Source organism: Leucopleurus acutus, assembly GCF_964270905.1.
Source record: "Leucopleurus acutus genome assembly, chromosome: 12".
Classification (NCBI taxonomy): domain Eukaryota; kingdom Metazoa; phylum Chordata; class Mammalia; order Artiodactyla; family Delphinidae; genus Leucopleurus; species Leucopleurus acutus.
In genome coordinates this window covers 17502129-17527653 of record NC_139154.1, presented here as the reverse complement: position 1 = coordinate 17527653, position 25525 = coordinate 17502129, and the positions used below count along the sequence as shown (strand labels likewise).

Below are 25525 nucleotides of genomic sequence, written 5' to 3'. Positions count from 1 at the left end.
TTGATCGTGCTCTTCAAGTCTTTTATAAATTTTCCTGATAATTTTCCAACTGCTGGAGTTGTGAAGTTGTCTATTTCTCCCTTCAGTTCTATAGATCAGTTGATAGATCCGCACGGTCAGGAGGGTACTATGGCAGAGAGGCTAGAACGTTTGCGTGGAACTGGAAGAAACATTTTATCTCTTTAAATTTACTCTAGAATGTATAGACGAAATGGAAATCACTACGTATCCCAGCAGGCCTAGTGGCACTCAGGACAAATGCAAATAAGGGAATCCAGGCATTCGGCCACGCCCCTTTCCTGAGTTGGCAAGGCAAACTGGTACTCAAGCCAGCCAATCGGAGAAACGCTCACCTGTGGGGGCGGGGACTCGATGAGAGCCAATAGGACGTGAAGAAGGTGGTACCATGGGCCAATGGCTTGGACGACGGGGCGGGCTTTCGATGAAGGGAAGGCAGTGGGAAAGATGGCGGCGGCCCTGGAACCCTCTGGGTGGTGGCAGCTGTGGCGGCGGCGTTTGTCGGCTCGGGATGGGTCCAGGATGTTGCTCCTTCTTCTTTTGTTGGGGTCTGGGCAGGGGCCACGGCAAGTCAGGGCGGGTCAAACGTTCGAGTACTTGAAACGGGAGCACTCGCTGTCGAAGCCCTACCAGGGTGAGGCGCCGGGGGCGAGGTGGTCGTGCTTGGGGAGAGCTTCCGGACCTGAGCTTGTCCGTAGAGGCGGGGGCAGTGAAAGGCTTCATGGCCCCGACGATGCTGCCGGCTGTGGGTGGGGGCACCGGGGGCTCTCGTTGTGTTTGGGAGCCACGGGTAAGAAGGGCAGGGGCCCGTTTACCCTCACCCCGACCCCGGAGTTAGCCCTGGGAGTTTCCAGCAGGTCGAAGCCGCACTCTCGGATGCCGCTAGCGCCGGGTCTGGAGGAAGGGGAGCTTAGAGTTGAACAGGAGGAATGTGGGAAGGGGAGAGCACTGCGACCGATGGGAGTGATTGAGGGCCACTAGCAATGAGCCGGGCTCCGGATGGAGCTGTGGATGTGCTAGAAATAAAGCAGGCGGCAGAGGTAGGGTAGAACTTGGCCGGACTGAGAAGATAAAATTCTGTTGTCAGTTAAGACACGTGTTCTTCTCCAGTCCAGGAGCCCTATTGATGAAAGAGGCTGGTTAGCTTTGCTCTGTTTAGTGTTCGTAGGCCGCTAGGCACAGCTTATCAACCAGAAAATTTACACGGTTAGCTACAAAGAAGACCAAATCAGTGTAGATGGCTTAATCAACACAAGTCTGTTCCCCACTGGAAGATATGGGGACAGCAAACAAACAAAAACACAAAGTGCAAGAGTGTATACACTGCTGCTAAGGGTGATTATTTACTTAGCAGATGCATCCAGTGCCTTCTCGTTGCTAATACTGTGGGTTATACAGACACAAAGTTCTCACTCTCAAGGGGCTGATAGTCTGAAGTAGGGAGAAAAGTAGCTTCACTCTTGGGTTGTTCAAAGAAAGAATGTGATTAAGCCCCAGAGCCCCAAAGGGTCAAGCTCTTTTGGTATAACTGGGGAAACTTTTTATTTCATGGTGCTAAAATTTACTCACATACAAAATGGGGAAGAATGGATCTGAGCTGTGGCTACTGTGGCATGGATAAAGTGACAGCTCTGATGTGCTCTGGGGTCTTCACCTGAGAAAGTCTTTGTGAAAGGAAACTGTAAAGATGGTAAAGAGTTGAAATGTTATGAGTGACAGAAGGTGGGAGATCGAGTGACATGAAAGGAAAAAACGGTTATGACTCCAGCTTTTGGAGGGTCCATGGTGGCTTTCCGAATGGGTTGGTGTTGAAGAGAATGAACTGATCTACTTCCTCTCCGTAGGTGTAGGCACAAGCAGTTCCTCCCTGTGGAATCTGATGGGCAATGCCATGGTGATGACCCAGTATATCCGCCTTACCCCAGATATGCAAAGTAAACAGGGTGCCCTGTGGAACCGGGTGGTAAGAATCTTTCTCCCTCCTGTGTGGCTGACCCAGAAAGTACTAAAAAGTTCACCAGTGGCATACTGACTTAATTTCACTGTCTATCCCAGTATTCTGTCTTCTGTGGATATCAAGGATTTTCATTTCAGAGATTATCATGACCTTCATAATGAAATCAGATATTTAGGGAGATGCTCTGTTGCCCTAAGTATAGCAGATAATCAATTTTGATTCTATTTTCTGAAAACAGAATAATAGCAGTCTTTAATTCCTGATTGACCTGAGTGTTATTTTGCAAGTTAACTCATGTTTAATTACTTTGCTTTATGAAATAGAAGACTGCTCTTTAAATTTATCTCAAGCTTCATCCCAGTAACACCCCCCCCCCCCGCCTTGTTATTTCCCTTTGAGTCGAATTTTAAATTTTATTTTCGTGTAAAAGCCACTTTGAGCCCTTGGTCATTGTATTTGTCCTTCTTCTCTGGGCCTTTTCTAGCTACATTGTCTTCCTTGAGGTATGGCGGCGAGAAGTGAATGCAGTATTCCTGGTGTGGCTGCACTGTGATTTTGTACAAGTGTAAGATGATGCTTTCTTTTCGGTTTCCAGGGCTCTTTCTCAATCTTTTATGACCACTTTTAGGAATGACCTTGGCATCCTTTAACACTTTCTCGTGGGTTCGTAGAAGCTAAGAACTTACTTGTACATGGTTTTTATCGTTAGCTGTAGACAAGTGAATCTCAGAAAAGGAAATGATTTATTTCCCCTGTTCATTTTGTGTGGCAGAGAATTCTAAAGGAGCAGTGGGATGAGAAGTTTGCACAAGCTGGCCCCTTATCCCAGATTGCAGTGCTGAACTCAGTCTTGGACAGAATGCAGGGCAGTGTGTTCTGGTAGAAGAGGTGAAGGGCTGGCAGTTGAAAGACTTGGGTTCTCAATCTAGCTGTATCACAGACCCACTGTGAGCCCTGGCCAGTATTTATCCTCTCTCAGTTTGCAGTTTCTCCAACTGTTAAATGAGCTTCATAATATCTGTTCTACTTGCCCACCAGGATTATTGTGAGAATAAAGTAAGGCAATAGACATGAAAAAGCTTTGGAAAGTTAAAATGGTTATAGAAATGTGCTGTTGTTTGTTACACCTCTGTTACAAGGTTCACTGATACAGGTCTATGGATTATAAATGATCGTGTCCAAGACTTTGCTGCTGTCTTGCTAGCTGTCTCTACGTAACCCTTTTATGTAGCAGTGATTCTAGTGTAGGATCTAGTTATCTTGCTCTTCTTCAGATTCTCTGATACCTGTATTTTTTGTTATTTGACTCTCAGAATGAGCTTTGGCATTGTTTCTGAGTTATTTGAATAGGATGGATTTGTTTGAGCAGTTCTCAAATTTGGCTGTCCATTGGAGTTGGTGGCTGGGTCCCATCCCCAGAGATTCTGAAATAATTGGAATGGGGTGCAGCTTAGACACTGGGATTTTTAAAAGCTCCCTAGGTGAGTCTAATATGCAGCAAAGTTTGAGACCCACTGTTAGACATAGCCCTGAGCAAAACTGCATAGCATTGCGCTACACAAGGCCAAGGATGAATGGCAGACACCTCTGGGCTCAGTGTGAACTTCTCTGGCCCTGCCCTCTTCCCAGGGGCATCATACCTACCCACTGGCTATGGGGCAGCTTCCTGCCACTGAATTTCACTCTTGCTATGAAATCTAAATGAAAAAGCAGAAAGATGAGAACCCCGAATGACAACACAGGGATTGGGCTCATCAGAGGAGGGAAAGCTATTGGAGATTTCAGGGTTGTTTGGTGAACTCAGGAGTATCCATACCCCTTTTATTTTTGACTATGTGCTCCTAATGCTAACACTTTTGGAAGATTTCCCAGAAATTAAAAATGAAAACTGAAAATAATCTAGCAATATGTTGTTCAAGAGCCAGAACAATCTTTTTTTTTTTTTTTTTTTTTTTGGCCACGAGGCTTGTGGGATCTTAGTTCCCTGACCAGGGATTGAACCCGGGCCCTCGGCGGCAAAAGTGCAGAGTCCTAACCACGGGACCGCCAGGGAATTCCCCAGAACAATCTGTTTGGAGGGCCTTTGGCTGAACCCCACTGGTCTATCGCTCTTCCTTCCCTTCTTTCTTCACGGTGAACTTTAACCAGGAGCCTCTGTAAATCAAATGCCCACTCTGGTTTGAAAGTTGGTTGAAAGTGGTTGAAAGTGTTCAGCTATTTAGAACACTTAACCATCCACTTACCTCCTTCTCCATTTTTCCAAGGTTTTGATACACAATTCAAAAGAAGAAAAACAAGAGTCTGTTTGGTAACCACCTCCTTAAATGTTTTTCCACCAGAGGCTGTCCCTGTGCTGGGGATGGTGGTGTTCTCCTTTGGTGCATCTGTGTTCCTTGGCCGTGGGCCTGAGGTTGGTGGGGGCATAGCTTACCCCTTCTCAAGGGAACTCTGGGGTGCCCCTCAGCTTGGCATAGGGCCAAGTCTAGCCAATTAGAGTTGTTTATAGCATCTGCTAATTATTCCTGGAGACCTTTGCAGAATGACTTAGCTTATCTTTTTCTTTTGTAATGAATGGGGCTTTACCCTTCTTGAAATCCAAGCGTTTTAGAGTCTTTCTGTCAGAGGGGTGATCTTAAGTTGCAGATGAATGTTAGTTAATCAGCCACCTCTGCTCTGTAGGCTGAGATCCTTTGCTGGGTGGATGTAGGATCACAGTGCTCTAACACAAAGTTCTCTTGTCTTTTCCAACTGTGGAGTGCTATCCTGTTTCTGTTGGGAGATGGTGAAGATAATGGGGAGGTTTATTCACTTTTCATATTAAATATATACAGTTGAATGGCTCAATCTGTTTAATTTTACCACACGAACACTTAGCAAGTCTTGGATCGCGGTTTTACCCCTTAGCCTCATGTCACCTGCGTTTGTGTTTTCCGAGTCTGTAGACTGTGGATGAGGGCCTAAGGGCTTCGTGTTTCATGTTCCTCACTGATTCTAGGGTCTTTTTCACTTTAGCCATGTTTCCTGAGAGACTGGGAGTTGCAGGTGCACTTCAAAATCCACGGACAAGGGAAGAAGAACCTGCACGGGGACGGCTTGGCGATCTGGTACACGAAGGATCGGATGCAGCCAGGTACTGGGACCCTGGGTTGCTCTTGTGGGGTGTGTGACAGGCCTGCTTTTTTGTGTGCCCTCTTTTTGAGAAGGGTGCGTCTCCACAGTGCCAGCGGTTTTCCCTCTCCCTTGATGTCTGTAGATAAAGACTGGCCTGTCTAGTCTCTAGAATGGGGTCTGAGTCCTAAAAGCAGCTGAACTTGACTCATCCCGGGTGATTTCTTGCTAATTGGTAACTTCTACTTTCCCTTTGAAACCTCCCGGCCCGTTGGCCGGAGGAAAGCACTGCCTGTCCCGAACACTGACGTTGGGCATGCTGGTTTCTTCTGGGCATGCGTAGTGACCGATCTCAGAACTCCTGAGTCAGGAGAAAGGAGAAGAGTTATCTATTTTTCCTTGTTGTGTGGGAGCCATTGCTCCAAGTTGTGGCAAAACTCAGCCTGATGTGACCTGATCTCTTCTGCAACAAGAAGTGGAAACTTGGGAATTCAGTTCTCTCAGGGGTGTAGTCGTCACCAAGTGTTTGTGAAGCAGAATTCTTTAGGGGCGCCTTAGCAAGCAGTTTGGATCAGGGAGCAACTGGGGTGCTAAACAGGGTGGTGCTGGCCTTCTCTCTTTCCCCGCCTTTAATGACAAACAACTGCAGGTGCTTACTGGGTGCTTGTTACAGGCCGCGCCCTTCACTGGGTGCTTTGACAGCTGTTTCCTCATCTTAAGGAGAGGCTGGGGAGTCTTTTGAATTTCATTTTTTCCTCTATCATAGTGATGTATTATTCCTTTATCAACTCTTGGCTGTATTTCACTGTTCATCATCTGTTCTCTCTCTCTAGGGCCTGTGTTTGGAAACATGGACAAATTTGTGGGGCTGGGAGTATTTGTAGACACGTATCCCAATGAGGAGAAGCAGCAAGAGGTAATGGCAAGTGTCAGAGCTTAGGTCAGCTGCCCTGACGTCACAGCCCTTTGCCTTAGGAATGTTGTTCAAGAGGAAACAGAGGGGAAAGAAAGTGAGGGGTTCGGTTCTATTTTCTTCACCTGCTGAACTTCAAGAGTTAATGTCTCTGTCAGGGTGTTTTCTAGATAGAGCTGTTTATGGTGCACAGTCTTGGGAATGGCTCTCGCGAATGGGGCTTTTTCTTTAGTGTTAACAGTGTGCTCTCTTGTGCACGTTGGGAGCCCCTAGGCTTGAGCATGCGTGGCTGGTTGGTGCGCCTAGGCCAGCACAGAGCAAGCTGAATTTATGTACCCCCACTTCCCTGACGCACTGTACCACTGCTGAGCTCTCTTCTGCAGCTGCTCCCCCTTGCCAGCATCCTCTTCTTCTTCCTCTTCTCAGAGGACTGCACAGCAAGTCTCCTCTCCTCTAGGAAAGGCTATAGAAAGAAATTGGTGAAATCTCAGCATTTTGTTGAAATCCAGTATCTGGCTGTTGGCAGAAACTTCTTGTTGTTAGCTGACCCTGAGTGTTCTTAAGTACTGTCTTACACTAGCAACAGGTCTGCGCTCGCTCTCTGCCTAACGGCTCCAAGAGCAGATGGTGGGAAGATGATTAGGACACGTTGTTGCTGGGTATCCTGTTGCTAAATAATATTTAGCAAGGAGGGCAGGATTAGGAATGGAGGCAGAACTTACTGTACTTTTTTCCCCAAAAGTTCCTTATGAAAAATTTCAAACTTATAAAAAAATTGGATGAACAGATCATTGTGTATACAACACCCAGATTCAACAGTTTTTCACATTCCCCACAGAGTTCTGCTTAGAGGAAGTGGAAAGTGAGACCTGAGTTAGGAGAGGAACCTTTGTTGTGGGTCAGTTATAGACTTGCTTCTCCACGGTGCTTCTGGGCTCTTCTTCCGTCCATCAGACCTCAAGCACTTTTAAGGTGCCAGGCCCTGGGAATTAGCGAGACCAGCACAGTCCTTGCACTTAGTAGCAGGGGTGCTGATGTAGTAGTGGGGGTGCTCCAAGGGGGGGCTATAGGAAGACCCAGCACGAGCATCTAACCTGGGGTGGGACGGTGGTGGTGGGGACAGTGGTTGGGAAAGACTTCTTCCAGGAAGTGACATTGACGTTGAAATCTGTAGACTTAGGAACCAGTGCAGAGGGAAAAGCCATGTGTTAAGGTGATAAAGTTAGAGAAGGGAAAGTGGATGTGAGGGGGAAAAGGGGGGTCAGGGAGAGATGAGGGTAGAAAGAAGAACAGGGCCCTCTGTCTCGCCATGTTCCAGGGCCGCCATTCACATTGCATTCTTTGCTGCTAACACTCTTCCCTCTTGAGCAAGTTAACTGGCCCGTGAGATTGAGCAGCGTCTCCTTGGGGAGTTGGTGACTTGGCTGTTTAGACCTGCAGCAGAGCAACCTGAATGTAGGTGACTCGTCCTCACCATGCACATTGTGGGGCAGGTTCTGAAGGGTGGTGTGTCTGTTGGGGAGTCTGGGTTTCTAAGTATTTAAGGGGGTAAGTGCATTAAAGGATTTTAATGAGGGGAATGTCATGAGAAGGTTTGTAGTCCCGCTGAAGAAATAGTGGTGGTAGTTAGAAATACATCTGAATAAGAGGTGTGGGCTTCAGGGCTTGACTAGAGTTTTTTTGTTTTTTTGGTTTTTTTTGCGGTACGTGGGCCTCTCACTGCTGTGGCCTCTCCCATTGTGGAGCACAGGTTCCGGACGTGCAGGCTCAGCAGCCATGGCTCACGGGCCCAGCCGCTCCGTGGCACGTGGGATCCTCCCGGACCGGGGCACGAACCCGCGTCCCCTGCATCGGCAGGCGGACTCCCAACCACTGCGCCACCAGGGAAGCCCTTGACTAGAGTTTTAAACGTGGCTCCCTGTTTCTCCCAGAAATAAATCGTTCAAACTCTTTTAGCTTCCATTTCTCCATCAGATAGAAGTAATTCTGGTTGAGAGGGCAGATCTGATGGGCCTTATTTTGTAAGGAGAGTAGATGTTAATCAAAAAAAATTAGTTTCAGATGGTAAAAATCAGGACTTCTTTTCTGCCTTACTCCCAGCTGCACTTGGAATTACCTGGAGAGCATTTAAAACTATTGATATCCAGGCCCCGAGGTCAGAGAGCCTGATGCTGTTTGTCTTAGGTGCAATCCGGGCAACCTTACTTTTTCAAAGATCTCCAGGTGAGAGTCCCATACATAACCAGGTTGAAGAACCCCTGGATCAATGTCAGGTCATTGTTTCCTTATTATTTATTAAACAAATTTATTAAAACTAAATTAAAAAAAACGAATAAAAGCAGTTTCTGTTTTTCAGTGGCTGTTATGTGCCAGGTACTTTGCAGTTATTATTTTGATTCTCATCAAATCTCCTTATAGTCAATATTATTTTTCCCATTTTACCAATGCATAAACAGAAGACTGGAGAAGTGTCTTGTCTAAGGTGACAGCCAATATAAGGTGGAGCCAGATTTTGAACACTGGTCCACCTGATTCCACAGGCTGCACTTGTAATTATGGTGCTCTGCCACCTCCCATCCGTTTTTTCCTTGTGCCAGGATGATTTCCTTGAGAACGGACATATTCATTCTCAGAGTGAGCTCCTCTGCAGTTTCAGTTCTCAGAGCTTATGCTCAGTGCAGAGAGTGGAGAAAGTGTACTCCTCTCTACATCCCAATGACCTGGTACTGTCTTAGAGGGTGAAGTCAGATGTGTTTTGTTAGCGGCATGGTTTTCTTTGACATCATACTTGAAGGCGCCAGGCATCGTTTTGAGTGCTTTTACATGTCTTACCTATTTATCCTAACAACCCCTTGGGGTAGATATTATTATTATCCCTACATTATGGGTAAGAAGCTGAAGTACAGAAAGGTTAAAAAAAACTCGTCAGTGACACCCAGGTAGTGGGTTTGACTCCAGAGACTGCAATCTCTTTATTTTGCTCTATTATTTTGAGCTCATAAGGAGAGGGTGACAAATATAGTACCTTTTGAAAATCTGGAAACGTCGTGTGTTGAAGATATGCTGGACGAGGAGGACAAGGAGCAGGCAGGAGGGGCTGTGGGACAATTCAGCAGGTCACTCAAGGCAGTGGCAAAATTGTCTCTCTGGTTTCTTGTTTCCTTGTCACCAGAGTGCCCTTGACATCGTTTCTCAGTTCACTGTCTACCACATTTGTTTATGAGGAAATATTGGGAAAATACTGGCAACATTAATGCATCTGAGAAGGGGGTGAGGGAGTTTAGGATTTAAGTTGTGTTTAGCCTTGGCTCCCTGAAATCTGGACACGTTGTTCAAAATCACATAACCTCAGTTCCCCCATGAGCAATATAAGAATTGTTGTTTAGGTAAGTCAAGAGCTTTAGTATTTGAAGAACAGGGTACCACCTGTGCCACAGTGAGATTGTCAGACCATAAATGGCTGTTAAAATGATAGTTGAAGAAATAGAAAATTTGGATAGATTGAATTGGTAATTAAAAAGTGACTCACAACGAAAAGCTCAGGCCCAGATGGCCTAACTGGTAAATTCTACCAAACATAAGGTAGAATTAATACCAATTCTCAAACCCATATGAAAAGTCAAAGGAGCGGATGCTAACCAATTCATTCTTTGAGGCCAGTATTATCCTGATACCAAAGCCGGATAAAGACATCACAAGAAATGGAAAGTACAGACCAATATCTCTTGTGAGTATAGATGTAAAAGTCATCAACAAAATACTAGTAAACCAAATCTAGCAACATATAAAAAGGGGTATACACCATGTATAAATACACTATATTCTAGGAATTCACAATTGGTTTAATATCTGAGCATTAATATGATAGACCATATTAATAGAATAAAGGACAGAAACCATATAATCATATAGATGTAGAAAAAAGTATTTGACAAAATTAAATACCTTTTTATGATAATAAAAATACTCAACAAATTAGTAATAGAAGGGAGCTTAACCTGATAAAGGGCATTTATGAAAACCCTACGGCTGACATCATACTTAATTGTGAAAGACTGAATCCTTTCCCCCTAAGATCAGGAATAAGGCAAGACTGTCTGCTCTTGCCTCTTCTATTCAACATTGTACTGGAGGTTCTAGTCAGGGCAGCTAGTCCAGATTGTGAAGGAAGAAGTAACGATTTCTCTTTGTAGATGATGTGATCTTATCTATAGAAAATCCTAATGAATTCACAAAAAGCTATTAGAACTAATGAATTCAGCAAGGTTACGGGATATAAGATCAACATACGAAAATCTATTGTGTGTTATATTCTTGCATTGAACAATCAGAAAATGAAAGTAAGAAAACAATTCCATTAACTATCGTCAAAAAAAATAAAGTACTTAGAAATAAATTTAACCGAAAAACTTATACTCTGAAAACTATAAAGTATTGTTGAAAGAAACTGAAAAAGAGCTAAGTCAATGGAAAGACATCCCATGTCATGGATTGGAAAATTTTGTATCATTAAGATGGTGATACACTCCCCACATTGATCTACAGATTTGAGGGAACCCCTATCTTTCAAATGCCTAGCTGGCTTCTTTGCAGAAATTGACAAGCTGATTCTACAATCAGTATTGAAATTCAATAGAACCAGAATAGCCTCCTCTTGATTAAAGAGGAGCAAAGTTCGAGGACTCACACTTCCTGTAATTAAAACTTACTATAAAGCTACAGTAATAAAGACAGTGTGGTACTGGCATAAGGGTAGACATATAGATCAATGGAATAGAATTGAAAATCCACACATAAATCCTCACAATTATGAACAAGTGATTTTTGATAAAGGTGCCAAGTCAATTCAATAAGGAAAGAATCATCTCTTCACCAGATGGTGCTGAGAAAACTGGATATCCATAGGCAGCATAATGAAGTGTTTCCCTACCTCACACCATACACAAATGTTAACCCAAAGTGGATCAAAAACTAAACGTGGATCACCAAAATTAAAAAGTTTTATACTTTGAAGGACACTATCAAGAAAGTGAAAAGACAACCCATGGAATAGGAGAAAATAAATGTGAATTGTATATCCGATAAGGGACTTGTAACAGTTCCTTATATATTCTAGGTACAACTCAGTAATTTAAAAAATGGCCCAAGTGAAAAATGGCCAAAGGATCTGAATAGATACTTCCCAAAGAAGAGATATAAATGGCCAATGAACACATGAAAAGAGGCTCAACGTCATTAGCTATTAGGGGCATACAAATCAAAACCACAGTGCGAAAAAAAAGACCACAATGAGATGCCAACTTTATATCCATTTGTCTGGCTAAAATAAAATAAACAGATGATAACAAGTTTGGTAAAAATGTGGAGTAATTGGAACCTTCATACACTGCTGGTGGGGATGGAAAATGGTACAGTTGTTTTGGAAAACTATTCCATAGTTCTTCAAATGGTTAAATGTAGAGTTTATATGATCCAGCAGTTCCACTCCTAGGTATATACACCCAAGAGAAATAAAAACATGTCTACACAAAAAGTTACATGAATGTTCATAGCAGCATTATTCATAATAGCCAAAAATGGATCCAACTCAAATGTCCATCAGCTGATGAATGGATAAACAAACTATATCTATACAATGGGATATCATTCAACATTAAAAGGAAATGAAGCATTGATACACGCTTCAATGTGGATGACCTTTGGAAAGATGCTAAGCAAAAGAAGCAAGTCACAAAAGACCACATGTTGTATAATCCCATATATAAAAAAACATTCAGAATAGGCAAATCTATAGAGACAAAGTAGATGAGTGGTTGCCAGGTGCCAAAGTAGATGAGTGGTTGCCAGGGTTGGGGGCTGGGGTGGGGAGAGTGCACAGGGTTTCTTTTGGGGGTGATGAAAGTGTTCTACAGTTCATTGCAGTTATCATAATCTTACCTGTGAACATACTAAAACCCATTGAATTACAGATTTTTTCTTTTAATTAATCTATTTATTTATTTATTTTTGGCTGTGTTGGGTCTTCGTTTCTGTGCAAGGGCTTTCTCTAGTTGCAGCAAGCAGGGGCCACTCTTCATCGCGGTGCGCAGGCCTCTCACTATCGCGACCTCTCATTGCGGAGCGCAGGCTCAGTAGTTGTGGCTCACGGGCCCAGCTGCTCCGCAGCATGTGGGATCCTCCCAGACCAGGGCTCGAACCCGTGTCCCTTGCATTGGCAGGCAGACTGTCAACCAGTGCACCACCAGGGAAGCCCCCGAATTATAGATTTTAAATAGGTGAATTGTGTGGTGTGTGAGTTACATCTTGGCATTGCTAACTTTTTACAGTGTTGATTAAAACACAACCTGATCATCTTTTCTTGGCACCAGGAAGTCATCAGCTCATGGTCATCCGTTTCTCAGGAGAACCCAGATGTTGGTGAAAAGTTGCAGAGAACTCAGTAGCAGTCTTGGAGTAGGAATGTCTTCTCTCAGTTGAAATCAGAGTATGGTGGCAAGAGGCCTTCCTGGAATGAGAGCCCAGAAGTGCAGCCCTTTGCAGCCTTGGCCCTCATTCATCCCAGTGAGACCTTCGGACCTCACCCCTGGAGGCAGAAACAGCTGGTTGGAAAGTGGTGCGAGCAGCTCACTGCTCTTCTCGGATCCAGCCAGCTTGGAAGTCTAGTTTGAGGGGCTTCCCGTATTTTTTTAATGTGATGATTGTTTTTCCTCTTTTGAAACCGAAAGAAAATTAACAGTAATACGCCGTTCCAATTGAAAAGCACATTCCCTCAAATCTTTATGTTGATGAGGACACTAATCCCTTTTGGTCTCTATTGTTGGTGGACAGAATTTTTACAGTATTAAAGGAACTCCATAACTTCTTAAATTCTCTTGTTATACTACTTGGATGTGACTTAGGGTTGTTTTTTTTTTCTCAGTCCTTGGTGAAGCAGTGTTTTCTAAGAGACACTCCTTTGGAAACTAGGTCCAGCAAGCTCTCAGATGTGATTAGGCAGTGAGGCTGAGCTTCATTGGTGAGAACTAGATTTCAGGGGAAGTAGAAATGTACGGCTTTCTGGTAGATTTGAATACAATAGGATTTTATATACAATGTCAGGAGATTCATGGGTTCCCCACAGTAGAACTATAGACAAGATCTCCTATTCCATAGAGTTAACAAGAAGTATTCACATACTACCATAATGGTGGTTAGCAGTGAGATTAAGGTGTTGCCTCTTAGGCTGTGTTCTGCATCTTGGCCCTTGTAATCTGAGTAGGTGGGTTATGAACTTCAGTGTTTGGGGCATACCTGGAGTTTAAGGGTTCCTGATTTTACAGTACTCTATTGAAGTCCCCACATTACTTGGTTTGTGTTTGTTCTAGTTGGGGATCACAACTAAGATAAATGGGACTAAAATCGTTCTGTGAGTTTAAGAGTTCATGATGATTAATGTTCAAGTATGTGAAGCTCTTCCAGGCAGTCAGCTGGCCTGGAGGCTGCACTATTCTGTATCCTCCAGTTGAGGAGCTTTGAGACTTGGAGACAGAGTCACAGCTAGTCTAGTTTAGTAGGAGTTTGGGGGCTTATGGAGCAGGGGCCTTCTCATGCTGCTTAATCTCACTGATGTTACCCATTCTAAGTAGGATGGGTATTGCTCAGTTAGCCAGTCACCTCTATCCAGGTTCCTGCACAGAGGGTTAGTTGGATGAAGAGTACTGTAGGACCAGCGACTTAGAAAGTTTTGAAAGTCTGAAAAGTATCTGTCTGGGAAGTGGCAGTGAGTGTGTTCTTTTGATGAGCCAAGGGGACGGTCACATGGAGGTGCTGTAGAAGAGGCATTTGTTTTGTTAATTCTTATTTTTATGTAAAAGCTCATTACATAAAAATCAGAAAAGACTAAAAAACAGAACTATACACACCTTTCTAAAAATGAAAACATTGCATCATATTTAACATACTGTTTTTTTAAACCTTTTTTTAATTTTGAAATTTTTTAGACAAAGAAAAATTGAAAGTGTGGTAAATACTAGATTCAGATTAATCATTAAAATTTTTTAATTTTGATATAATTTCAGACTTACAGATAACTTACAGTAATGCAACAAAGAATTCCAGAATGCTCTTCACCCAGATTTCCCAAAATGTTAATGTTTTAGTACATTGGCTTTGTCCTTTTCTTTTACGTGTATATGTGTATGTTTGTCTGTGCTCATGTGTGTGTGTGTGTGTGTGTGTGTGTGTGTCTGACCTCATGCATATGTGTATATTTTTTCTGAACTACTTAAGAGTAAATTGCCTTCATCATGTTTACTTAATCCTAAATTCTTCACTTGTCTTCCCTAAACACAGTGATAAAAATCAGGAACTTAACACTGGTAAGGAATTATTATCTAATCTATTGACCTTATTCGATTTCACCAGTTGTCCCCACTGTGTCTTTTATAGCAAAATAAAACCCCAGATCCTGTGTTGCATTCAGTTGTCATATCTCTCCTTTCCTTTAATTTGGAGCCATTTTCCAGTATTTCTTTGTATTTCAGGGTATATTAGAGACCTAGGTTTTTTGTTTGTTTGTTTGCTGGTTTTGGTTGTATCTAAGTATATACCAACCATTGTTCCATACTGATTGATCTTGAGAGCAGTGTGTCATAGTGATTGAGCCAGGGCTCTGAGGCCAGACTACCTGGTTTCAAACGCTTGTTTCACTACTTAATACCTCCGTTATCTTAAACAAGTTTTCTTAACTGTGAAATGCAGATACCGGTACTACCTCTTAGGGTTGTGAGAATTAAATGAACGCATATGTATACATTACTGAGTACAGTGGCTGGCCCGGAGTAAGCTCTCAAAAAACGCTAGCCATTCGTATTCACACCACTAAGTGACATTCCCAGAGACATTTTACCGACATCTTGGCAGTAGCTGGTGTGGCTCTGTGCTCTCCCTCTCCCCTCCCACCCTCCTTTTTTTCACATCTAGGTTCCAGGGAGCAAACTTGGCCAGCTTCCTCAACTGCACTAGGGTTTAGGTTGGTAAACCTGCTTTAAGAGAATGGCTCCTAGATGCTGGTTCATAGACTCGTATTGGTTGGTTACAGAGTTTCACTGGTTTAAGAATAGGAACAGTGAAGTGACTTTTCATAAATGTGAAATGTTTTATTAATTATTTATTATAAAATTATATAGTTCTTTCTTTTTTGGTTTAGAATGTTCTTTTTAAAAATGATGTTTATTACAGATGGTTGTCCTGTCATTCATTATTATATTTTAATATATTTAGTAGGCAAAAAAAAAAAAAAAAAAGCAAGAAAAGGCAAACCTATCAATCCCAAAAACATGTTTAGAGATTTTAGTGGTCCATGGCAGCCAATGGTCTGGGAATTACTGCTCTAAAAGACATATGTTTGGCTTTGTGTTTATATATGAACACCTGTGAACAATATATCTAAAAATTCATTAATTGAGTCATTGGTTGAATGAACATTTATTGACTCCCTTCTGAACACCAGACACTGTACTAAATGCTTTACATATTTCATCTTCGTAATTAACCCTGTGAGCTGTGTATTATTCTCCCTGCTTACAGTGAGGAAATAGAATCTCAGAGAGATTACACAGGTGTGAGTGGTGTAACTGCATTTAGAACCCAGGTCTCCCTGATTACAGAGGGCCGAGTGTGCTCTTTTTTACACCTAGTGGTTCGCAGCCTGTGTGCTTTGCACCTGTGGAATTTTAGCATAGGATCCATACAACCACAAGTTCATGAGTCTCTTTTCAATCAAGTTGTGCTGAAGGTGCAATACTGTGTGGAGCACCTTGTAATACAAAAAGTTGAAGACATCTCCCCACCTTTCCAACATCAACCATTTGGACAATAGGTAGGAGTTCCTAATTTTTGATGACTCTTAAATTAGGAATGAAACTACCACCTTTGCCGGAGTCAGGGTGATTCTTCTGCCTTTGGTTCTGGCTATATATAGGCTGCTTTCCAAGGAAAGAAAATGAGCTGCTGTGTCAAATGAGTGGGTACCCAAGGAACCCTTCAAGAACTCCTGACTGGGCATAGAAGTTAAGATGGCATTTAAAGACATCGTTAATGTGAGGTGGAAGGTGGAAGGCCGAGTCAGGAGTTGCTGAAGTAGACAGATTCCAGCTCCAAAGCTGTGGGACTCTGTGTAGGGCAGTATTTCTTAACTTTGGCTGCACATCCCAGTCGTCTGTGGTGCCTCTTCAAAAATACATAGCCCCGTGCCCCATTCTAGACCTACTGAGTGAGGCTCTTTGACTGCGGGACCCACGTGTATGTGCAGTTGAAAAGCTCCCCCAGGTCATCCTGAGGCCCAGCTTGCCTCTGGCTGATACTGGCTGATTGGCTGCTTCACCAGCCTTGGTAAGGCCCCCTTAGGTTAAGGATCGCTGTCCTAGGCACGCCCTTGAAAGTTACAACTTCAACTTTTTTTTTTTTTTTTACAACGTCAACTTCTGATCACAGGTGCTGGGGTTGATAAATGAAGCAAGCCTTGGGATCATCAGAGCTCACGAGGGCATTTTCAATCCCTTCTTTCCCTAATTGTTCACTGAAGTTACGGGCTTTCTTGTCAGAAGCCCATCTCTGTAAACTGCTGATAACATACTCATGATTCCCTTGTCCTGAATGATAGTTGTAGAAGAGTAGTTTTCCAGTAGTTTAATCATCCACTGATTCATTTCATACCTTTCTGTAATCCTATACATATGCCACCAGTGGCACAAGAGAAGAGCCGCTGCTCTGAGGCTCACCCCAGACCCTTGCTGTGGCCTGTAAGGGGCTGGTGTGAGCTGAGGAGGGAGCCAGCTCACACCAGCCCCTTCTTCACTAGCTGGGTTGAAGACACCCCTGTCATCTTCTGGTCCTTGAATATGCTAACCTCATGCTTCCTGTGCCCTCAGATTTTTTGGTGGATTCTCTCTAACTACTTGGGTCTCAGCTCAGATGTCTCCTCAGAGAGATGTTTCCTCATCAGTCTCTATTGTGTTACCTATTTTATTTTCATCATAGCATTTATCAGTCTCAAGTGATTTTATTTACTTACTTATTGTTTGTCCCCTCCACTCTAATGTCAGCTCCATGAGAGCAGATGTCTGCCTATCTTGTTTGCCATTGAGCGCCCAGCATCTGGGACTGTGCCTGGCTCGTAACAGGTGCTCACTAAGGATTAGAGGGCAGGAACGCTTTGGGTTCTACACCTTTGCCCACACTTCCTGTAGGGCAGGGCCGAGCTGAGCTTGCACAGGTATCTGTTACTGCTAGTAGCTTAGAACTGTAGCAGTTTTCTGGAGCAAAGCTAAACATGCTTGAACCTTGTGATTTTTCTAAGTCTGTCCTGCTGCAGCGTTCCCACAGAGCTTTTTCTTGCCCACATGTTGTCGGTTAGAATAACTGTTTGGAAATATATGTCTATAAGGCTCAATTACAGGGTAAATGATCCCTTTGGATTAGAGTTAATTTGATAGCCTCTCAAGTGATGGGATTTTTGTCTTCTGGGAAAGAGCTATATCCTCAGATCCTGGGCAGTAAAGGACATCTTGAATTTGGAAGAATTTAGCCCCATTTATCACTCCTGTCTCTCCCCTTGCTAAAGAAATACTGTAGTCTGGGTACAGACCAACTCATGGCCTGACTTTTGGACTGTCAGAGACATAAGTGAGGCCTGCTTGGAGAGTGTGATGCTGTGTGTTTTATAAAGTTTCGGAGAGTTTCAGGACCCCATGTGGGTTAGAGGGGTCTTCCTAGTGGACCCCTTTGAGAATCTGATGATAGCAGCAGACCCTCTCCTTAGAAAATGTACAAACACCTGTGCATATAGTTTTGCCTGTAATTTTGAGGGGTATGAAGACTTGCGAAGTGCCTTTCATGGACCCTAAAATTCTGTTTGGGGATTTAGATTGGTTTGCTCATCCACCACAGCTGGGTCATAGCTCTTCCATGGCTGTTTCTTTCTGACTTGGTCTCCTGTCTTCTGTGCCCTCTCTTGTTTTTATAATAACCTGCTGGACCCTCTCAGGCCCAGAAGAGACGATATTCTCCCGGAGTCCAGGTACTCAGTTCTTGACCCACCATGGCCATCCCGTACTCCCTATGTGTCCATCCAACATTTGCTACTGTTTAGAATCCGTGTGGCTATTGTCTCAGGAGTCACCAGTCTCCGATTTTGACTGCATCTTTACCTTGCATGTTGATTGTTTAGGACAATGAGGGACTCACCAAAGAAGTGGCATGTCTCATGTTTCCTGTCCTTTCATCCCCCTGCCTCTCTGCACTGCCTTAGCACTGGGCTTGTTCTGGAATGGTTAGCTCATTATTTCTAGGGAAGAATTTGCTCCACGAGTCTATTGGAGAGAGAGGACCTCTGAAGTAGGTGGGAAAATGGGTGGCATATGAGGAAACTTTCAGTGGGAGAACCTTGCCCTGAGTATTAGTGGGAGAAGTTATGTGTGGTGAAGCTTAAATGGGCTGGGTGGTCTTTTGACTAAGAATAGTCATCTGTGGCCGGAGAACACCACCTTGCAGCCTGGTTCTGGCACTGCCCTTTCTGAGTCCTGACCCATTTAACATCATATGCTTATAGAATTTTAGAATTTGAAAGGTGCTATCCTGAATGGAAAGATTTCCCTGATTGAACAGATATTTTCAGAATACCTCTGTGTGCAAAATACTTGCCCTGGGGGGGAAGGGATGGAGCTAAGGTGGACACATGCAGAGAGGCATAATAAATGATTTTTCTCTTCAAGAAGTTTACATGGCCATTACACACACACACACACACGAAGAAAAACAACAGTCTTGTGTAGACTATAAGTGCCAAATGGCGATCTTTGGGAGGATTCCAGTCAGACTCCAGAGCGTCAGAGGGGCCATTCCAGACCCACCCCAAATGGGTGCAAGGAGGATTCCTGAAGGCAGGTAGAGAGGTCAGTCACCTCTGGGCCATGTCCCTCGAGTGACCATCTCAGTGTGGGTTCTTGGGGGCTGGTAGTGATGTGACAGAGTGGTTGTCTGGTCTGCTGTGAGGACCTCAGCTTTATGTGCAGAATTCCTGATGCTGTTTGCACAGGTGTTCCTAAGAGTACTTCCTCACCGTTCTCTGCTTTTCCTTCCCTGCTTTCCCAGCGGGTTTTCCCCTACATCTCAGCCATGGTGAACAATGGCTCCCTCAGCTATGATCACGAGCGGGACGGGCGGCCTACAGAGCTGGGGGGCTGTACGGCCATTGTCCGCAATCTCCATTATGACACCTTCCTTGTGATTCGCTATGTCAAGAGGCATTTGACGGTGAGTCCCTGTTCTGGACCTGTTGGCGATATGGGCTGTCTCGCTCCCACTTCCGTGGCCTGGCCCTGATTTATCACTTTTTTATTTTTTTTTTTGCGGTACGTCGGCCTCTCACTGTTGCGGGCCTAGCCGCTCTGTGGCATGTGGGATCTTCCCGGACCGGGGCACGAACCCGTGTCCTCTGCATCGGCAGGCGGACTCTCAACCACTGCGCCACCAGGGAAGCCCTATCTCTTCTTTTTATTCTAGATAATGATGGACATCGATGGCAAGCATGAGTGGAGGGACTGCATAGAGGTGCCCGGTGTCCGTCTGCCCCGGGGCTACTACTTCGGCACCTCCTCCATCACTGGGGATCTCTCAGGTACTGCCATGTGCGTTCCTTACTTGCCCTAACTGAGGTCACATCTCGATAGGCAGCCTGGGTGAGGCTTCTCAGAGGGGAGAGCCAGCCAGGCAGAACTCTGGCAAACAAGTGCCCTGTGAGCGCTTATCTTCCTGCATTCTCGTGTCGAGATCCCTTAAAAGCCCAGGCCGGCGGTTATCTAGCACAGTTGTCTTCGGGAGATGTTTGGTGCTAATGGAAAGCAGTGTTTGCCTCTACATCAAGCCAGCTCTTCCAGCCTGTGTTTTGAGTTCTGTGCTTTCCTATTTCTTGTGCCTCTTTTTATAGCCAGGTTCCTGTCCTTTCACCTAATGTGCTTAGTTCCCTTTCTCTTAACAAAGCTTTTCCTTGACTCTGCCCTCCCTCTTCCGACCCCCAGACTCTCCTTTGTGCTCAGACTTTTGAATGTGTTGTGTGTGCAGATGCTTGCGTTTCTAAGACATCCACCTCTGTAAATTTACCCCCATGGTAAATGCTGCACTCAGGCCTGTGTCTCTGCCATGCTATTAGCACAAGTATTTTTGCAAAAGCTCCTTCTGTTTCTTCGCTGTTCTGTGTGCTTGCTGTTGGTCCTCTCTTCAGCTTGTTTGACCAATTGCTCTGAAACCCCTGCCTTCCTTGACTTACGTGGCGTTAGCAGTACCGGGCTTTTCTACTGTTCTCTCTCCTCTGGATTTTCTTCCTACTTGTTTCCGATTAGAAGCTTCTTTTATGTGCTTATTCTCTCCCTTGGCTTTAGCATCAATCATAACGTCTTTTCAGAAGAGGTAAAGAATTAAACTTTTGGTTCTTTTGATATAATGTATTATGAGTGAAGCTAGGATGAAGTAGAACTTTCTTCTGGCAAGAAAGAAAGGCAAATACCCATCTGAAATGGGCAGCATCCACTCAGTTTCAGCCATTGTTGCCAATAGAAAACGTGGGCTCAATGAGGCCATGTCTTCTAGTTTTTCAAGAGAAGCTGGAAATCTGGATTTTTTTAATGAAATCTGATTTTGTAAATCCTGGCAACTAATTTTTTTAAAAAAATCAACCTTATTGAGATATGCTTTCCATATAACAGAAGTATGTAGTGTGAAGAGATTTGACAAATATTTACATATATATAACCACCATCCCAGTCAAGATACAGAATGTTTCCATCAGGGAAAAGTTCTCTTGTGCCCCTTTGCAGCATTCCTCCCTTATCTTGCCTCCAGGCAACCATTGATCTGCTTCCTGTCACTTATAAGAGATTAATTTTGGCAGCCAGTTCTAAATACTGTGCAGGTAGGCCAGAGCTGTGGGACATCTTACCTTGGCACAGGTAAGGGGAGGCACAGGCTGGAGATCTTTGCTATGGAATCTTGTTATATGACTCAAGTTGAAAGAGGTATCCCTGTCCACAAGTTTCCTGTGAGCTTGCAGGCTTCTGGGACCTGCTCAGTTAACCTCCTGTTGTACTTGTCAGTGGGAAGTTGTTCCCAACTGTTGGAAATGGCCAAAGAATAATTTTTTGTTTATCCTAAGGAGTCCTTTGTTCTAAGTTCTTGGCAATAATGCCTAGGTTAGTACATCCATGTTCTCCGCCTGTAGGATACCCCTAAATACAAATTGCGTCTTTCTATTAAGGTCTTTCTTGTTAACATCTTAACTTGTTTTGCTGTGGATTATTGGAAACTGCTGAGAAAGGACACATCACAGCTGTCCCAGCCTTTGATGCCCCTACATTGTGAGGAGCATCACTGTGGTTCTTTATCCTGTCCCATGGTTTAATCTCAGTCTTGGCAGAGAAAACATTTTTTCTAATTGAAGGTAAATCCAGTTTTTTTACCTGGGGGTCTGCTAAAGATTCTGAGAGTCCAAGCAGCTATAAATGCCATCCGAATAATAGAGATGGCAAGAAATCCAGTCTGCAAAAACCAACCTAGTAGCAGTGAGCACCCCTAGCACCCATATTTGTGGTCTCTTAATACGAATACCAATACTAACGGGAACAGGAGCTTCTTGGGGAAATGGCTAATGCCGGGTCTAAGGTAGGAAATACAGGCTGAAAACTTCCTAGAAAAGCAAGGAAGATACCAAAAACTTCTGGGTTCGTGTAAAAGGACTTGGGAGCCAACTTCAGTAGGCTCCCACTGGATAAACTTGGGTTGGGTTGAGCTTCAGTAAGAGATACAACTTCAGTGTATTGAGACGCGTCAAGTATGTTTGACTGTCTGAATTTATAATGTTACTTTAAAAAAGGAGAGAAAAAATTGAGTCCCTAACTTCTTCATCCTTCTCTGGTAATTAATAGTGAGATTCAGGGTCACAGTTACTGCAAAGAATTAGGCACAGTCCAGAAGGGAAGTGTGTTCCAGGCCAATAGCTGTGCCCTGCTCATGGCCCGTTAAACAGCTGCTGTGAGGCCCTCTCCTGTCTTGCTTGTGTGTGTTGTCCATGTTAAAGGGAAGCTGTGGGGCTACTGTGTCTCCTTTCACTAGAAGGTTTTACGTGTGATTGGGGGTTAGTTCTTGTATCGTCTCTAAATTTTATTTTATTTTTATTTATTTATTTTTATAACATTGACTTTCCTTTTTTTATATATTTATTTATTTATTTATTTATGGCTGCGTCGGGTCTTAGTTGTGGCTCGCGGGATCTTCATTGCAGCACGCAGGATCTTTCGTTGTGGCACGCGGGCTTCTCTCTCTCTAGTTGTGGCGTGCGGGTTTTCTCTCTAGTTGTGCGCGGGCTCCAGGGCGTGTGAGCTCTGCAGTTGTGGCACCGCAGCTCCAGAGCACGTGGGCTCTGTAGTTTACAGCACGCGGGCTCTCTACTTGAGGTGCCGTGGGCTTAGTTGCCCCGAGGCATGCGGGATTGTAGTTCCCCGACCAGGGATCGAACTCGCGTCCCCTGCATTGGAAGGCGGATTCTTTACCACTGGACCACCAGGGAAGTCCCTCTCTAAATTTTAAAATTATATAGGTAATGCATGCTTGTTGATAAAAACTATAAATACAGGATAATGTAGAATATTCCCTGTTCTTTGTCCTTATTTTTAGATGAGAAACAAGTTTCAGTTATTTTTTTTCAGGTCACTTTGTTAGCTGTGGATTAGAAGCTTGGACCAAGACATTCTGTTCAGGGTGGCTTGAGTAATCCTTGTTCTCTTTTTCTTTAGACAACCATGATGTCATTTCCCTGAAGTTGTTTGAGCTGACGGTGGAGAGAACCCCAGAAGAGGAGAAGCTGCATCGAGATGTGTTCCTGCCCTCGGTGGACAACATGAAACTGCCCGAGAGTGAGCACGGGGGATCCTGGGGAAAGGCCCCATGGCCAGTGAGGAGGCTGAGGGCTGTGGGGGTCTGGGGTGACATGCAGTACAGCTGGGCGGGGCTGCCTCTTTTCGGGGTTCTTCTCCGAAGCACTTGGAGCACTTGCCCCTGCTTTCTCGCTTGTCTCTGTGTTACAGATGAGCAGACTGTGGGCTGTTAGGTTTTAAATTGCGGCATCCGGAAAGGGAGAGTCTGAGCTCTAGCTCCCAGAAATGGGGACTCGATAGCTTGTTGGTTGGCCCTTCCCACCGGGCGGGCTCCCTCATTCTGACTTGCTTCTCTCTTGCTTTCTTAGTGACAGCCCCGCTGCCGCCCCTGAGTGGCCTGGCCCTCTTTCTCATCGTCTTTTTCTCTTTGGTGTTTTCCGTATTTGCCATTGTCATTGGGCTCATACTCTACAACAAATGGCAGGACCAGAGCCGAAAGCGCTTCTACTGAGCCCTCCTGCGATCACGACCTCTGTGACTGTCACCCAGGAGTATGGGAGGAGCAGGCACTGGCCTGAGCACATAGCCAGGCGGGTCTTCTCTCGTCTCCAGCAGCTGGTCAAGGACTCGGTTCTGTCACTGGAGCTTTGAGTGCAGGGACGCTGCGTTCCCATGGTCACCCATGAGGACGTCTAACTCTGGATCAGGAAGCCCACCCCCCTGGGCAATGCTGCTGTGATGTGCCTTTCCCCGCAGTCCTGCCACTTGGGAGCGAAGAGGGACGGAGAGAACATAGGCTGTCATGATGCCAAAACCACCGGAAAGAGTGTCATAGCCCAGGCTGCCTTGTTGTTGGGCTCAGAGGACCCTCGTACTTCATTCTTAAATCTGCAAAGACTAGAAAACTGATAACTCCTCATACCTTCCAGCCATCTGTCCACTGGTTTTTGCTTTTTGTCTAAGCCTCTCTCCACCTGAAGAGCTTTCCTTGGAAATCTGGATGGAAACTTCTTCCCTGCCTTGCCTTCCTCCCCTCCATTCATTGTCCTCTGCAGATGCAACCTGAGCTGGAAAAGACATCTGGCTGCCTCTCTCTTGGGGCCTGGGGCTGCACAACAAACTTGAGTTTCACTGACCCTCATTAGGTGGCCGTAGGGAGGGGGCATTCTGCTGGGGCTCACGGCTCTAGCCTTTGTTCTTGCGGGTGATCTTGGTTCTGTTGGTGTGGTCATGACCCTCCCAATTAGGTCCCTTTAGGCCCTCAGCCAGGTTTGGCTGAAAGCTGGTGTGCAGGTCAAGAGAAGCTTGGGAGACGTCACGGATGCAGTGGGACAAACTGTGAAACTGACTGCTCCATTTTTTGACACCGAAAGCAACACCTGTCACATGATCTGACCACGTGGAGATGTTTCTGGACTCTCTGGAGCCTGCTTAGCTGCATGTCTTGTGTTCATCATAATTTTTGGAAGCCTACTTAGAGTGTTCAAAATGTAAGGAAACTTTGTTCTTATAGCCTGAGCTTGGATACTCCCCAAAGAGGAAACCTGGCTTCTCTTTCTTAATGGATAAGGAATGGTTGTTGTAAATCTGGAAGCAGTAGACCCCCGGCATCTGTGCCTGGAAGAGTTCATTGTCATTTGAGCAGCCGAGCCTGAGTGTTCTCTGTGGGTCAGCCCTGATTCCACTGCCTTACCTGATGAGGGGTCACGTGCTGCTCACCTGTCTGCCCTGTGATTCCATTGCTAACAGGCCGGAGGCTGTTAGCTTGGACTCTGAGCTCTCCTAGCTCTGTGCTTCTGTAGCCTGAGGGAAAGTCTTAACATGGCTGATGGAAACCAAACGTGAACTTCTGAGTGGCCTTCCTTTTACGGGTGGGTTTGGCTGAGCCGTAAGCCATCCACGCTTGCCCTGCCTTCTGGGTTGGGAAAGCCCTCTGCTCAGCCCTGAAGGAGAGGAGGGTTACCTTGCCTGGCTGTGGGTTTCTGTTGTCCTCAGCTTTCTTGTATCCTTCCCATAGGCGGTAGTGCTCTCGTGCAGGTGGGATGACAGTGGGACCCTCCTGACCTCCCCCCATGGCAGAGCGGCTCCAGAGTGACAGAGGGTCAGCTGGGGCCCCGGGCTTGGCTTTCGGACCAGGTGGAACTGAGAAAGCAAATGGCTGTTCTGTGTTTTTGAGTTCCGGGGGAGATTGGCTAGACCCCTGTAGTGGGAGGACACCGGTGGGCTCGTGAGCTGGCCCGGGCAGGGGTGCAGGAGGGGCAGCTCAGCGTGGAGATCGTCACACTTGTGGCTTTTGTGTGATTCTAGCTCATGAGGTCCTCGAGGCTCTGTGAAGAGGGCGGGGAAGATGTGAAATGCAGTCCCCCCACCCGGGCCAGCCTCAGAGCAGTGTGTGGTGCAAGGAAACAATCTGACTAGCGTGGTAGGTTCTGCCCTGGCTCTCCCCTTTTGTTCTAGAAACATGCTTCCCGGCATGAGTGGGGCCGAAGGTCGTTCTGGGCGCTGGAGTCCCAGCTGTGTCCCAGAGGAGGGGGCCACCTGGCCACGTGAGGGGTGAGAGCGGTGGCCTCGGCCGGCTGCTTACCCCGCGTGAGCCACCTTTCCTCACAGGTGCCCTTCCTTGCC

The 25525-nt window shown here is 45.1% G+C and overlaps 1 protein-coding gene across 1 annotated transcript; it reads left to right on the top strand.

Moving 5' to 3' along the window:
• Positions 1–447: 447 nt before the first annotated feature.
• On the top strand, positions 448–24653 carry LMAN2L (lectin, mannose binding 2 like). The gene is made up of 8 exons (XM_082852038.1): positions 448–652; positions 1863–1981; positions 4988–5105; positions 5917–5999; positions 19128–19289; positions 19539–19653; positions 22820–22939; positions 23269–24653. Exons 1-8 carry the CDS (start codon positions 466–468, stop codon positions 23409–23411), a joined length of 1047 nt encoding a protein of 348 aa, XP_082708164.1. The 5' UTR covers positions 448–465; the 3' UTR covers positions 23412–24653.
• The last annotated feature ends 872 nt before the right edge of the window (positions 24654–25525 follow it).